This window comes from Grampus griseus, assembly GCF_964374135.1.
Source record: "Grampus griseus genome assembly, chromosome: 16".
Taxonomy (NCBI): Eukaryota; Metazoa; Chordata; class Mammalia; order Artiodactyla; family Delphinidae; genus Grampus; species Grampus griseus.
The window spans coordinates 74,231,283-74,247,312 of record NC_139010.1 but is presented as its reverse complement, the minus strand read 5'-3'; the positions used below and the strand labels follow the sequence as shown (position 1 = coordinate 74,247,312).

The following is a 16,030-nucleotide window of genomic DNA, read 5'->3' as shown; positions in this document are numbered from 1 at the left end:
TCCCAGCTCGCTCCTACAAAATCCTGGCTGGTGACGATCCCAGCCTGTCCTTTGGACTCCACCTGGTCCAGAGCTCCACTGGCTTAGATTTTGGCCTCAGACATTATTCGTCATGGGGTTATGAGCTTCAGTGATGTACCCCACGGGTGCCTCATTTCAACAACATATTAAAATAGAGATCCCTCTGCTGAGCCCAGAGCCAAGTGGAAAGCAGTACCTTACTTAGGCCGACGCGTGCACTTTACACAGCTCCTGCCGGCTGAGCCAGTGTTCCCCAACCACAACCCTGCCCCAGGAGAATTTGTCCTTCCCAGCGGCCATCGTGAGGCCCTGATAGGCGATGGGCTGTAGGAAGGGGAACATGCAGGAAAAACCAGGTTGGGGTGTTTGGGGGTTTTCCCAACATCCATGGAAAATGCTGCATTTCCTTTCCACCCTCACCTGGCCATTGTAAGAACTCATGCTGTAGTTAATAAGCTGTTATAATTCATGAAGCAGAAGAGAGTCCCCTGCAGTGCTAATAAGTTTAAATTGGGTCACACCTTGTGACTTCTAAATTTTCCTTTGCTGAATGGCCCCTTGGAGAAATCTCCCTAAGAAGGCATTCGGGAACATGTTTATTTTATTTTAATTTCTCTGAATGTGAATCTTGAGTTTTTGCAAAATAACTAATGAATATAGACCAATATGAGAATATGTTGGTCAGCTAGAAAACATTACCACTCACAATATGCTTTACTCTCAACCCAAATATAAGTATATAGAATCTTTTTTCCAGCATCATTGAGATATAGTTGACATATAGCCCTGTGTAAGTTTAAGGTGCACAGCTAGTTGATTTGATATATATCACAAAATGATTACCACTATAGTGTTAGCTAACACCTCCATCACGTCACATAATTACCCTTTCTTTTTTGTGGTGAGAACAAATTTAAGATGTAGGCTCTTATCAACTGTCAAGTATATAATACAGTATTATTAACTATAATCACCATGCCGTACATCAGACACCCAGAATTTATTCATCTTATAGCTGGAAGTTTGTACTCTTTGACCGACATCTGGAACATCTTTATTATCTTTATTATAGTGAGGTTTGTAATAACAAAAAGTGGCAAACAACCTAAATGTCCATCAGTACTTTTCTCCGGGTGCAGATATATGCATGTAAACACACAGAGAAAGGACACGTGTAACCTCTGAGGGAGAGAGTGGGGTTTTAGGCTTCTCTGTTTTATGTCTGTTAAACAGGAGAATGTGTTCAGATACTACTTATGTCATTAAAAGTAACTTGAGGGGCTTCCCTGGTGGCGCAGTGGTTGAGAGTCCGCCTGCCGATGCAGGGGACACAGGTTCGTGCCCCGGTCCGGGAAGATCCCACATGCCGTGGAGCTTCTGGGCCTGTGAGCCATGGCCGCTGAGCCTGCGTGTCCAGAGCCTGTGCTCCGCAACGGGAGAGGCCACAACAGTGAGAGGCCCGCGTACCGCAAAAAAAAAAAAAAAAAGTAACTTGAAAAAGATGTGATATAGAGAAACCACCGAGCTAGTACAATACAACTGTCTTCCAGTGTCTTTCATGTAAGGAGAGTGTGAGGGCTAAAATCCACGGTTGCGCTTCTGTGGCAGGAAAACAGGCTGCATTTGGCAGCCGCTTCGTGCCCCCTGGCCGGCATCCCAGTCAACTTTGGGGAACTAGGGAGCCAGGATTACGCATGGCAGATTGTAGGACAGTGGTTCTCACACTTGAGTGTGCATCAGAAGAACCCGCAGTACTTGTGATAGCTTCTTTTTCCCAGGTCTCACCGTCAGCAATTCTGATTTAATGGGCCTGTCTTTTGGTCCGTCAATCTGCATTTTTTATTTGTGTTTTGGCCCTGCCTCCGGGCTTGCGGGATCTTAGTTCCCCGACCAGGGATCAAACCCTGGCCCACGGCAGTGAAAGTGCTGAGTCCTAACCACTGGGTAACCAGGGAATTCCCTCAGTCTGCATTTTTAATAAGGGCCAGAGTTGATTCTGATGAAGGTAGTCTTTGGGAGGAGAATAATACATTTCTGTTCTTCCCCCTTTGCTGAGACACTGCTCACGATGTCCTCACAGATGAAAGCCAGGGCTGTTTCCCTGGTGACAGGGACCCACTTGCTAAGATAAAACACAGGGAAGACACACTCATCCTAGACATTCTAACTGCCAGACTGCCATCCCTAAAAGCTGTGTGTGTGTGTGTGTGTGTGTGCGCACACACACACAGACACGTGAACAATGCTTGAAAAACTTGAAAAACACTGCGAGGACCATAGCAGTTCTGTGCTTTGTCTAAAAAAAAACCAGGAAGGGGCCGTCACGTTAGATAGCAACACCAGAATGAACTTAGCTATGTGTACATAATAATTCGGAGGTGGACGTAATGAGGTGCAGTCTGGCTCATCACTGTGCTTTGTCAGGAGACATATATTAATGGAAACCCAAATGAGGGGCTTCCATAAGGTCATGGTTTCCATGTAAATGTGACCACAAAGAGCCCTTCACCGCTAAATGGCACAATGCACATGCAAGGTGATTCTTACCATCCATAAAAGCCATTTCTAGTCAATAACGAAATGGGATAGGAAGCAAAATGGGAAAGCAAATTGTCTTGTCCCTGCCTTAGGAAAAGAATGTAACAGAAATGGCTTTCAAGTGTTTTGTTTTGGTCTCCATGTTTATCTATCTATCTATCATTTATCTACCTATCTATCTATGCACTTGTATATATTTTCTACTTCTAATAGACTAAGGTTAGGTATGCCATCCATGCTGCTAATGTCTGGCTGTTGGTAAGAGTCCAATCAAAAGTTGAAAAATAAAATGGGCTGAGATCCTGACTTGGGCAGGTTGGTCAAGCCTTATGTCTTTTAAGGGGGTGTTTGTACAGAGTGTCACTAAAGAAGGTGGCCTGACTGTGTCCTGGATCTTCAGGAATTGAGTGAAGTCCAGGGATGGTTGCAGTGAGACTGCCTGTGGCAAGAGACCCTAGATAAGTGAAGGGCAGGTACTACAGCTGCCCTAGACTGTCTCAAAGAGTTCAGGTCCAGCAACTCAGCCAGCCTGGACCTCCCCCCAGCCCTGGATAATCACATCAAAAATAGGCAGCCCTGGCAGCATCAGTCCTGGACCTCTTGGGATATTGTTAAAGACATACATTTGGGCTTCCCTGGTGGCGCAGTGGTTGAGTCCGCCTGCCGAGGCAGGGGACACGGGTTCGTGCCCCAGTCCGGGAAGATCCCACATGCCGCGGAGCGGCTGGGCCCGTGAGCCATGGCCGCTGAGCCTGCGCATCCGGAGCCTGTGCTCTGCAATGGGAGAGGCCACAACAGTGAGAGGCCCGCATACCACAAAAAAAAAAAAAAAAAGACATACATTTCAAAGACATACACGATCAAAGGGAGGAGGAAGGAGCTGTGCCATGCAGCACCCTCACCCAGGTGCTCCACACCAGGGCCTGCTAGGGACGCGGGGGTTACTGGGAGCACCTCCCCTGGGAAGAAATGATGCTGAGCAGTGGCTGGGGAAAGAAGGGGGATGGATTCCCGACACAAAGCTTCAGCCTGAAGAACATTTTGGTAATTAGAAAGACACAGTGAACACTCACTTCTTGTTCATTTCCTGCCACCTGAACACTTATTCATAATGGGCCCTAAGTTGTTGTGTATGTTTGACATAAACATAAGAAAGGGGACAGGTTTAAGCAACCTGTGCAATGTTGATATGATTGAGTAACAAATGTTGTGAACACTTTGAAGACTCTTGTAGGTTAAAATAAATATGATCTATAAGGGTAAACACAGTTCTAATTCACTAAAGCAATTAGTAAATTTCCCAGTGAGCATTCATGTCCCCCTTTCACAGCAGGTGGTGGTAGTAGCATTTATCATGATCATACAGCATAGTGATTTTTGTAGACGTCTCTCTTACTAGACTGCAAAATTCTAGACAATGTTGTCCTTTTCTTGGGGTCTCTGATTCTTCTTGCAATGTCTCACCCTGGGCTTTGTATGCTTAGTAAACAAGGATGAAATGAAGGAAAGCCTTTAGACTAAAAACTAGCTAATTCTTCTCATTGCAAAGACTATCTTCCAGAGTAACATTCAAGTGAAAGAGTTGGAATTGCACGCCAGAAACCTCTTGACAAGAGGTGGTGACATAAGGCAGGACAAAGGGTTCCCCCAAAGTAGCCCCCATTCCTGTGAGCCAGCTGTGTGCCAGCTTGTTCACACGTATTGGATCTTCTCAGCGTTCTTCAGAGATGGGCATTATTATGAACTTCTTGTATTTTCCAAAACTGGGATTCTTCTGCGAATAGGACAACTCACGCTTAGTAGTGGCGGCGCCGTTACCCAAGCCCGAGAGCTGTATGCTCTTCCTTATTTGGACTTTGTGACCATTTCTGTCCTGCTGTTGGCAATCAACTTGTGCTTATCGTAGCGATTTCTTTTTGTCTTAAACGTCATCTTTCTCCGTTTGCCCTGTTGCTATTTTAAGAAGCAGTAAGAGGACAATCTGAGAAAATGCAGTGTTTTTGAGACACAGCTCTGGGGTCTTGCTGTCTGAAGAGCGCCAACTATGAAGGCTGGTAGCACTCCCAAGCAGAGTACTTTGGGAATTTTAAAAGTGCTGTATTGGTGTAGGGCACTGCTTCGCAGCCAGGGGTGATTTTGTCTCCTATCCCCACCACAGGGGATATTTGGTAATGCTAGAAACATTGTTGGTTGTTGCAACTAGGTGTGTGTACAACTGGCATCTGGAGGGAAGAGGCCTGGGATGCTGCTAAACATCTCATAATGTAAAGGACGACCTCCCACGACACAGGATTTATCCTGTCCAAAATGTCACTAGTGCCGAGGGTGAGAAACCCTGGTATAAGGTGTTGCCATATTTCTTATATCTTTGGAAGCTGTTTTTTGGGGGGAGTTTTTCTCATAAAGTGGGGCACAGTTATTACATATATTAGGGTAAATTAAATTAATATGCTCTAAAATGTACATAATACTTTTACATCCTTAATTCTCTCGTCTTAATCTGACATTTTCATTCAAAATGATGGAGAAGCAGGGTAGCAAATTAAGAGAGCGTATGGGTCTCCTCAGAGCTTTTGGTCTTTTTTTTTTTTTTTTTTTGCGGTACACGGGCCTCTCACCGTTGTGACCTCTCCCGTTGTGGAGCACAGGCTCTGGACGCGCAGGCTCAGTGGCCATGGCTCACGGGCCCAGCCGCTCCGCGGCATGTGGGATCTTCCCGGACCGGGGCACGAACCCGCGTCCCCTGCATCAGCAGGCGGACTCTCAACCACTGCGCCACCAGGGAAGCCGCAGCTTTTGGTCTTTAAAATTGATGTTGAAGACTGATAATAGGGTAGAGTGAATATTTGTTATAACTCATGGCTGGTTGTCATCTGCTCTTGTTTGGGGAAATTCCTCATCATCTTCCATCAAAGTGGAAGTCAGAACCCAAACTCCCAGCATATTTTGCAATTAGAACTCAGGTATGGGATCCAGGCTCTGCCCCTCAGATACACCTGAGTGAAACTTTCATTTAGAAATGAGGGACCTGGACCTCCCTCATGGTCCAGTGGCTCAGACTCTGTGCTCGCAATGCAGGGGAAGCAATCCCTGGCCGGGGAACTGGAGCCCGCATGCCTCAACTAAAAGATCCTGCATCCTGAAACGAGGATCCCACGTGCTGCAACTAAGACCCGGAGCAGCCAAATAAATAAATAAATATTAAAAAAAAAAAAAGAAGAAATGCGAGACCTGAGGACACCTAAGGAAATGGGGGCCCCATTTTGTTGGACACAGTGGCTGCAGAGGTGCCTGGCTTTGGGGAACAGTGATGGCTGCAAGATTGAGTTCCTGATGCAAAATGGCATTGGTGGAGGTGACAGCACTGACAGCATCTTTGCATGTGGGGTGGAGATTTCTTCATCAAGGATGGTTTTGGAAGCTGCGTCTTGAGGCTGATCTCCCAGTCCTCTCGGCAGTTACAGGGCTGAGCTGCCATTCTCTTCTACTTAAACCAACCAGCGTGGGTTCTGTTGTTTGCAAGGAAGAGCTCTAACTGATGCACAAGGTTTATCAGTGGTGAAGTCCTTTAAAACCTAGAGTCCTTTAAAAAGTCTCCTTTCATCTAGTAACGTTGTGCATATTCAGTTTAGAAGCAAAGACTGAAGGTCCTCCTTTCTTTCCAGGCTCTAGGTGCAGGGCTTTAGAACTTCTGGGAGCAGGTTAAAGACCGGGCAGGGGGAGACCACATCAGGCAGCTCTTCTCTGAGGGAACTGGAAGGCTTCACATTCTGGGCCTAGAAGAGGTTAAAAGAGAACAGGAAGGATTGAGGGCACCTGCCCCACTCCAGCCAAGAGCAAGCAGATTAACATTTGGCTTGCTATGACGGAAGATTGGCTTAGAGAATACTTTTATGTTTTATTTTAACATATTGATCACCTTTTCAATGTGTGTTGGAGGTGGGAAGCTTTGTGTTTGAAAACAACGTTTGTGTTTATTTCTTTAAGTGTTTGATACTGAAGAAACTTGTCCAGAGATAGGTGTAGGAATAGACCAGCCAGGATTGATGCAAATGTGCCCATCAATATTCTTAATATTCTTTATTCTTAATACCCTGACTGCTAACTCACGGTATTATTTCCTTATTTCTAGCTGAGTGGGTAATTCATGTATAAACCATTATGAAAAAAAAAAAGGAAAAAGAAATTAGAGAAACAGCTCTAATGAAATATGTAAGTCTGAAAAGAATTAGAAATCAAGACTCCCAGAGATTGCTAATTTACTAAAGCCACAGGGCTTTTCAGTTTTAACATTGGGTTTTTTAGAGTAGCAGCATCCTGAGATTATTTTCATAGTTCCTTCTGCTAGCTGACTCTGTTTCTAGAAAATTCTGCCCCAGACTGTGAGCTCTGTGAGGGCAGGGAGTGTGTCATACTCATCTTTCACTCAATGTACCTTGTCCAGGACTTGTCACATATAGATGAATCACAAATAACTGTTGAATTAGCAGGTTTTATCATTCCCTTTTCTTGTGTGGCAGGGAAGTTTCCTACCACACCCCAACTCCTCATGTTACTCTGGGGGGTTACCCACTCCTTTCCTGGGGAGATAGCCTAACTTCTGGATCGTTGAAGGTAGAGAAAAGACAAGACTTTGTTAGTCTGCTTACAAAATTATGTAATTAGCAGGAATCTACACTGTAAAAGGAAAGTGTATTTGACTTGTAGACGTTCCACTCTGAGACCTTGCCAGCAAGGATCACCACTGGTATCTAGTGATTCCCTGGGACCTGTCCAGAGTCTGCGCGAAATAAGTATGGCCTGATAGATGACAAGTGAGAAAAATAACGGGCTGCCTTACCCCATCCTCTGAACTCCACGTGTGTGTGAGATCGTCTAACAGTAAGTTTTCTTTCTAGCAAGTTTCTGTGCCTTCTCACCCTTCCAGAGCTAAGAGCATGGTCAAGAGCTCTCACACAAGGTTGACTAGAGAAAGCCCAGAGGTGGCCTAGGTATCCAGGCCCAAGAGTGGCGACCCACAATGGGGCCCAGATTAAAATGAGACAGATGCAAGATGTATGCCCTGCATGCTACTTCGGAGATGACTCTGGCTTAGAGAACACAAGGCCGTCTGGGGCTCCCTTCTGAGTTTTTTTTTTTTTTTTTTGGCAGCACAGCGTGGCATGCGGGATCTTAGTTCCCCAACCAGGGATTGAACCCGCCCCCCACTGCAGTGGAAGGGTGGAGTCTTAAGCACTGGACCACCAGGGAATTCCCTCCCTTTTGATTCTTGATGGGGTGAGAAGAAAAGTCCAACCAAAGAAAGATGATTTCGGGTCAGAATAATAGCATTGAAGCCTCCACTCTGTGTTTGGGCAAAGCTGAACTGAAGAGTTAAAAAACGAGTAGTGTGTGTGTGACAGAGCTGGAAGCAATAATTAGTATGTCTGGAGTATGAGATGAAAAAAAGCATTTTCCCAAAGTCGTCTAATGGAAGCATATGGGGTTTTCTTTGTGTTCGTATGTGAGGCCGTGTCCGTTCTCACACTGCCTGTCACGGGCTCTCCTCTCCCGTAGGTGGCCAGCCTGCCACACTGAGTTGGCTCAGTCTGAGAAGCCAGGGGGTGCCTGGCTCTTGCAACACACACAGGGCAGGCTTAGAAGACAAAATTCTTGTCTGGGGGAGGATCTGTTCTGTTATTGTCTGGACTTAAGTTTCAAAAACTGCTCTCTCCTCCCTAGTAATTAAAAAGGTGACCTCTAGTGGTTTCTCCTAAGTTTGGGCTAATTGCCATGTAGCAGCATGCACTTGGCTGTCATAAAATCTTCAGAGCCCTTAAGCAGTTTCCTCAGACTCCTAACTGCAGTCTTCACCTCTGTTGTCTCTGTCTTCTGTTCTCTACGTCCTGTTGCCTATTGTCATCATAAAGCATAATACCACCTCCTGAAGTTCATACAGCCCAAGGTCTTGTCTCCTACATGGGATATAAGCAAGGGACATTTGGGTGAGGCATAAAGATCTGTTTATTTATTTATTTATTTTTAAATTTTTATTTATTTTTATTTTTGGCTGCGCTGGGTCTTTGTTGCTGCACTCAGGCTTTCTCTAGTTACGGAGAGCGGGGGCTGCTCTTCGTTGCGGTGCGTGGGCTTCTCACTGCAGTGGCTTCTCTTGTTGCGGAGCATGGGCTCTAGGTTGTGCGGGCTCAGTAGTTGTGGCACACGGGCTCTAGAGCGCAGGCTCCGTAGTTGTGGTGCACGGGCTTAGTTGCTCTGTGGCATGTGGGACCTTCCCTGACCAGGGCTCGAACCCATGTCCCTTGCATTGGCAGGCAGATTCTTAATCACTGCACCACCAGGGAAGTTCCTAAAGATCTGTTTAGCTTAAACACAATAAAGGTAGAGTTGTAACCAAATTTATTAGAGCTTCCTGTAATAAACCACAGTGGGGGAGGGGTTCCCTTTATTTATTCAACCCCATCAGAACCTACTTGTATTTTTCAGTGCATCTGTCATGGATTCAGAGGCAGTAAAGTACAGTAGTGGAGTGTTTGCTTCCAGAGTCAGGCAAATCTAAGTTGAGATTCCAGCCCCACTACTTATTAGTTGTGCCATTATGGTTAGTTACTTAGCCTTGAAGTACCACTTTCCTCATTTGTAAAATGAATGTAATAATCGTTTTGAGGGGAATTTCCTGGCAGTCCAGTGGTTAGGACTCCACGCTTTCACTGCCGAGGGCATGGGTTCGATCCCAGGTTGGGGAGCTAAGATCCCACAAGCCCTGTGGCACAGCCAAAAACAACACAATAGTTTTGAGGGGATAAAATGGGATGATGTGTGTGAAGTAATTAGCACAGTGCCTGGCATGTAAAATGCCCTCAATAAATGGGGGCTATTTTTATCCATTCAATCAAAAGGGACATTTATTTGGTATCTGCTGGGTTCAGGCATGTTGTAATGTAGGTACAAGAATGCTTCAAGACATTGGCTCTTTGCCTGTAAAGAGTTTACATCATGGCTGGTGGAGGCTCCAGAGGAAACACTTTCAGAATTTCAAAGGTAGAATGTAATAAAGGACAGAAATATCATGAAAGGGAAAAGGCTTTGAAGCCAGGGTAATCTTTGAGTTGGGCACCTTAGGATGTGAAGAATGTAAGTTGCGTGGGGATGAAGCAACCAGTATTCTAGAGAAAGGGAATAAACCCCAAGAGAGATGTTGGATGGTGAGGACATGTCTGTGTCCAACAGTCTAGTGTGGCCTGAATATAGAGATTGAGACAGAGGTGGGGAGACAGACCAAAAAAAAAAAAAAAAAAAAACAGGGCGGATCAGAAGAGGGGGGCATGTGATTGGAAATGCCATGCTAAAAAGGCTCTGGTCTTTGTTTGTTGGGCTATTGAAGACTTTGTGGGTAGGGGAGGTAATACAATCCCATAGTTTGTTATTTACTATGTGAGGTACTATCTTTCCTTTATTTGTCCTAAAAGTTTTTTGTTTATTCATGATCTCTCAGGTTTCTGGAGCACTATTAATAAAGGAAAGTCTGAACATTAGTATGGTTTAATTGGGATGTCCTAGCTGAGAGGCACCCTAGCCTTAACTCCAATGAGGACCAGAGAGAATAGAGATCTAAAATGGGCTATTCTATTCTGAGATGTTCACTTTCTTTCCATCTTGCAAAAGCTCACAGCACTGAAACCCTTACCAGATTTTATCAGGAGCTTGGCAAATGATCAACTTTCTTCTCTGGAGGGTACCCCAATATTGAACTTTCAAATACTGACATTTACATGGCCTCTAGTTGTTGATAAGTTTGTCATGTTACTATTTTTAGTATTATATAATCAATGATATTGACTAGAGTGATGGGTCTAGTTATAGGCCTAACTGCATCCCGAATCCTTTTCAACTATGTTACCACAATTTCCTCTGTTAAAGATATTTTTTTTAAAGTATTCTTTTTTAAAAAAAAAATTGTTTATTTTATTCTTGGCTGCATTGGGTCTTCGTTGCTGCATGCGGGCTTTCTCTAGTTGCGGCGAGTGGGGGATACTCTTCGTTGTGGTGCGCGGGCTTCTCATTGCAGTGGCTTCTCTTTTTGCAGAGCACGGGCTCTAGGCACGCAGGCTTCAGTAGTTGCAGCTCGCTGGCTCGGTAGTTGTGGCTCACGGGCTCTAGAGCGCAGGTTCAGTTACTGTGGCGCATGGGCTTAGTTGCTCCGCAGCATGTGGGATCTTCCCGGCCCAGGGCAAGAACCATGTCCCCTGCATTGGCAGGCGGATTCTTAACCACTGTGCCACTGTTAAAGATATTTTGAAGCAAAAGAGTGCCTCTGCTCTTGGGTATATATAACCCTGTTGGTGAACATGATGAGAAAAATCACTGGGTAAGGGATTAGGCAGGCACAGATTGTATTTTATTTTGCATTTTTCAAAAATATAATACTTGCTTTAGCTAAAGTGATTATAACCCAGAACACGTGGGTTTAGAATAAATACAGTTGCATAAAATTGGATTGCTTTTGTTCCAATGTTGACTTTTTCTCCCTGTATGAGTGAATCACTTAAATTTGGAGAGTAGAATCATTTTACTTCTTTCCAGCCCAACTGGAATATCTGCAGACAGAAGACAAAGTACAAAGGCTTATGAGAGACGGACAATGAAGCTCCATCCTCTGGGAAAAGGAAAGAAAATGTGAAGGGAGGAGATAGCTTCAAAGGAGGGAGGCTACAAAGTCTCCTTCCTGCCTTCCCCAACTCGGTCCAGGTTAAATTTACATTTCAGTGATGACTTAATACTACTACTAAAGATTGTATGTAACTTTTAAGTTTCTCAAATGTTTGTTATCCTGGTAGAAATCCTGCATATATATGTGTGTATGTGCATGCGTGTGTGTGTGTGTGTGTGTTGTGTGGTGAGGCGGCCTAAGGGTGTTTATTTAAGGAAGCAGAGGGTAGGGTCTCAGAACTGACAATCCTTACTGGTATTGTCAGGCAGATACGGATTAGAGCTTGGTAGCCGAGAAAGAGGGAGAGAAGAAGGGAGTAGCAGAGGAGTGGCGAGCAGGTATTGCAGTGAGCCTGTCTAAGGTAAATGGCACGGAGGCTGCATTTTCTGACCCAGGGAGATAAAAGACAGCGCCGTCCTTGGCACTATGTGCGGTGACCCGTAGCAGGATCACAAGTCACCACCCTCCGACCCCCAGAGACCCCGGCCCATCTTCCTCCACTCCGCCCTACAGCTCTTGAAGTCTGCAGCTCCGGCCCAGGATGCAGGCGGCGAGGCAGCTCTTTGAACCGGGCCAGGGATCAGGTTCCTTCTCCAAATGCACAGGACACAGAGCGGGGCTGCACTCCCCAGTCGTCCGCTGGCAGGCACTCACGCCGGCGCAGCCCGGGCCGTGGGAGCTGTCCGTGGTGCTGAACACTTCCTTGGGCTTGGTCGGACCCGCGACTCTCGAATCGCGTCGCCAGCCTAGGCGGAGGGAAGGCTCAGTGGGTTCCGCGGAGCGCGAGCGCCCGAAGGCCTGCGGCGAAGATTTAGATCCCTGACAGAACCCCCTATGCGACTCTGTTAGCGCAAGCCAGGACTCCATGCAGGATCCAGCGCTTGAGGGCGAGTCCCTCATCTTTCCCCTACATCCCGTCTCAACTCCCACCCACTTCCTCCCCTGCGCCTTCCTTGTTCAAACAGCACCAGGTCCTGCCGAGAGCGCGGGGCTTCACGCGCCTCCTCTCCCTTGTCCACTGCGCTCTCCTCCAGAGCGGGACTCTCCCAGGGCGCAGCAAGTTCCCGCAGCAGAGGTTCTCCCTCGCCCCTCCGGCCCAGGTTTCCGGCCGCTCCTTCCTCTTCTGCTTCTATTCTCCCCACACTATCCACCTCTCCAGTTCTCTAAGCACCGAGTCGGGAGGTGCGTGCTCCGCCCCTTTTTTCCGTACAAGGACACGATGGAGTGGGGGGCGGGGCGGAGGGGAGGCGCCGCGAGCCCACTGGGAACGCTTGAATCTCTTCAGTTCCGCGGAGAAGCGGAGAAGGCTGCACGGCCGTCTTGGGTGGAGGACCTCTAGGGACCATCAGAATTCTCCCCCTCGTTCCCCGGAGCGCTTTTCCATCCGCCAAGCCCCAGTCACCAGGTAGGACTGTGCTCCTGGATCTGGCCTGTGGGGACTGTAAGGGCTCTAAATAGAGTAGAAGGCATTGAAATAACCTGTGCACATCTAACTCACAGACTTAATTTTACAGAGGTAGGGGTGACGGCACTTTAAATTTTGTTGTTATTTATTGTGGCCAGTCATTCCAGAGGAATATTTGGGTCACTGAAGTGTGTGTGTGTGTGTTGAGGGGCGCAGTTGGTGTATGAGGGGGCGGAGAGAGAATGGGAAGTGACGGACTTTGATTCTCTTTGGACAGGTGGCCATGGCCTCATTGGCGACTCAGGGTCCCGGGGCCCCTGACTTCTTTTCTGGGCTGCTGCGGGCGGCTTCAACTCCGGCCAACCAGAGCTCAGGAGCCTTGGTGGGCAATGGGTCGGCGGCTGGTCCGGGCGCGCAGGCCATCGCGCCATTCCAGAGCCTGCAGCTGGTGCATCAGCTGAAGGGGCTGATTGTGCTGCTCTACAGCATCGTGGTGGTCGTGGGGCTGGTGGGCAACTGCCTGCTGGTGCTGGTGATCGCACGGGTGCCTCGGCTGCACAACGTGACCAACTTCCTCATCGGCAACCTGGCCTTGTCGGACGTGCTCATGTGCACCGCCTGCGTGCCGCTCACGCTGGCCTACGCTTTCGAGCCACGCGGCTGGGTGTTCGGCGGCGGCCTGTGCCACCTGGTCTTCTTCCTGCAGCCCGTCACCGTCTATGTGTCTGTGTTCACGCTCGCCACCATCGCGGTGGACCGCTACGTCGTGCTGGTGCACCCTCTGCGCCGGCGCATCTCGCTGCGCCTCAGCGCCTACGCGGTGCTGGCCATCTGGGCGCTGTCCGCGGTGCTGGCGCTGCCGGCCGCCGTGCACACCTACCACGTCGAGCTCAAGCCACACCGCGTGCGCCTCTGCGAGGAGTTCTGGGGGTCCCAGGAGCGCCAGCGCCAGCTCTACGCTTGGGGGCTGCTGCTCGTCACCTACCTGCTCCCCCTGCTGGTCATCCTCTTGTCTTACGTCCGGGTGTCGGTGAAGCTCCGCAACCGCGTGGTGCCGGGCTGCGTGACCCCGAGCCAAGCGGACTGGGATCGCGCGCGACGCCGCCGCACCTTCTGCCTGCTGGTGGTGGTGGTGGTGGTGTTCGCCGTCTGCTGGCTGCCCCTGCACGTCTTCAATCTGCTGCGGGATCTCGACCCGCGCGCCATAGACCCCTATGCCTTCGGGTTAGTGCAGCTGCTCTGCCACTGGCTCGCCATGAGCTCGGTCTGCTACAACCCCTTCATCTACGCCTGGCTGCACGACAGCTTCCGTGAGGAGCTACGCAAACTGTTGTTCACCTGGCCCCGCAAGATCGCGCCGCACGGCCAGAGCATGACAGTCAGCGTGCTCATCTGATGCCACTGCGCCAGGCCTTGGGGAACTCCATGTCCGCTTGTCTCCGAGGATGCCCACCCGAGGCCGGACTGGAGAGTTTATTCCAGAGCTAAGCTAATACTAAGCCAATAAGGGGCAAAGCTTCCAGCCCAGCCTTCTTGTCCAGCTGTCTTTCCTTGTCCTGTGTCTTTGTAAAATGCTAAGTGGGCTTTGTTGAGAGTCTTGTGCTTTGCTTGCAGGAGGCCGGGGAGAGGAAAAGAGGATTTATTATTTCCTCCGTTTGCCCTTGAAGGCCAAACAAAGCTCCTTCTCCTGGTTCAGAACAGTATTTCAGGACCGTAGCTGCCTTCCTTGTTCCTCTTCTGCTTGCTCAATGGGGAGATGAAGGAGCAATGAGCAGGGGGTTTAAAATGGCTTTGTTGGGGTTGGTAGAGCTTCTCAGGTTGCCTTTTAAAAGGGGCTCAGCCGAGATACAATTGCTTAGTCAATTTGAACCCATTAATTTCTGGGATTCCAGGGAAATATGTACTACAACTCTACATCTAGGATTTCAGCATTTCCTGAATAAGACCTTTATATGCCAAAGGGGTTTTAATTTTAAATCCACTTGAATTTATAGTACAAAAACTCTTACAAACCACCTTTCAAGAGGTTTTGCTACTGTTTTCCCTCCTCCTTATCCCCCAATTTCTATTTGAAAATGATGAGCTGAATTAGTTGATGAAGATATAGATAAATAGGGATAAAGAGGAAAAGGTTCAAATCGTTTAAGGGGATATGTAACTGCATAGGACAGACACCCTATCCGCGTGTATGTTTGTATATACACACCCAGTGTTTGCCACAGGCAGGCACTCAAATATTTGGTTTTCTGGGTACGCAGTGTACGCTGTGTGCCGTAGCGTAATGCTCTTTCCTGATCTCGCAGCGGATCAACAGCCGTCAACTGACTGCTCAGCGCCTGCTCTGTGGTGACACACTTGGAACACGATCGACTCAGAATATAAGGAAGGGGAGAAGCTTACTTAAATCCAGAACAGAAGAGTGAAGTGCCACCTACAGGGTGCACAGATCAAACTCTTAATTCCTTTCCGGGTGAAGGGAAGAGGTGATGACTGTAGGACCATGATACCAGGCTGCTAATCCTTACCTTAACATCCCAGGAGCTCTTTAAATGAGGACAAGGGTTTCCACATTGATGCTGGAATAATGACAGTGGCAGTGAAGGCAGGAGTCTTGGGAAATGATACATGATATGCAGCTGTCAGATTAGCCCTTGTGGCATATAGGCCATGGAGTGGTGTCTGCAGCCATTCAGCTACCAACTGGAAGATTCCAGTACTACTCCAGCACTAAGCAGCAGAACCAGTGTTTTCCCACCTCTCCCCTTCTGTTACTCTCAATGAGCTCATTCACTCATTAAAGTGTGCCCCGAAAGGAAGGAAAAGAGGGGGTGATTTGGGGATGACAAGGATTATACCCTTTTACTCTGATGTCAGTAAGCACAATGGAAGAGTGGCTCCATTCATCGTTGGGCTCGTTAGCAATATGAGTCTTTAGTACTTATATGACTAGACTTTTCACAGCATGGGGAAGGGCAGGAAAAGGCTGGAGAAAGGAAAAGGCAGGTGAACTTGGGAGATGCCGTTACCTCTGGCAATGGCGCTAAAACTAACTTTCAGCTTTGTCTGTGGATTTAGAGAACAAAGAGGCTGTGCTCTAATAATGTGACCCACGCACAGCATGATGTCACTCCCCACCCCAAATGAGCTCATCTCCCAGCATCCCAGGGACTGGTTCCTGTGCTTCCAGCAGCTCTACTGTTTGGGAGACTCAAGGCTAGACATTTCCTGTTTCCTCAGATCATTCTTTGGATGGGTATGTGTGGAGATGGGAGGGATTGGGGGAAGGGGTGGAAGTAGTTGGAGGAGGAATCTGATTAATTGTGGTCTCTTCACTGGAGGGTTTAAGTCACTGGTTCTCA

At 47.9% G+C, this 16,030-nt stretch overlaps 1 protein-coding gene across 1 annotated transcript; it reads left to right on the top strand.

The window, feature by feature from the left end:
• Positions 1-12,954: 12,954 nt before the first annotated feature.
• PRLHR (prolactin releasing hormone receptor) lies at positions 12,955-14,067 on the top strand (the record flags this gene model as incomplete). The annotated part of the gene is made up of 1 exon (XM_082673579.1): positions 12,955-14,067. The coding sequence occupies one exon, from the start codon at positions 12,955-12,957 to the stop codon at positions 14,065-14,067; it is 1,113 nt and encodes a 370-aa protein (XP_082529705.1).
• Positions 14,068-16,030: the final 1,963 nt, after the last annotated feature.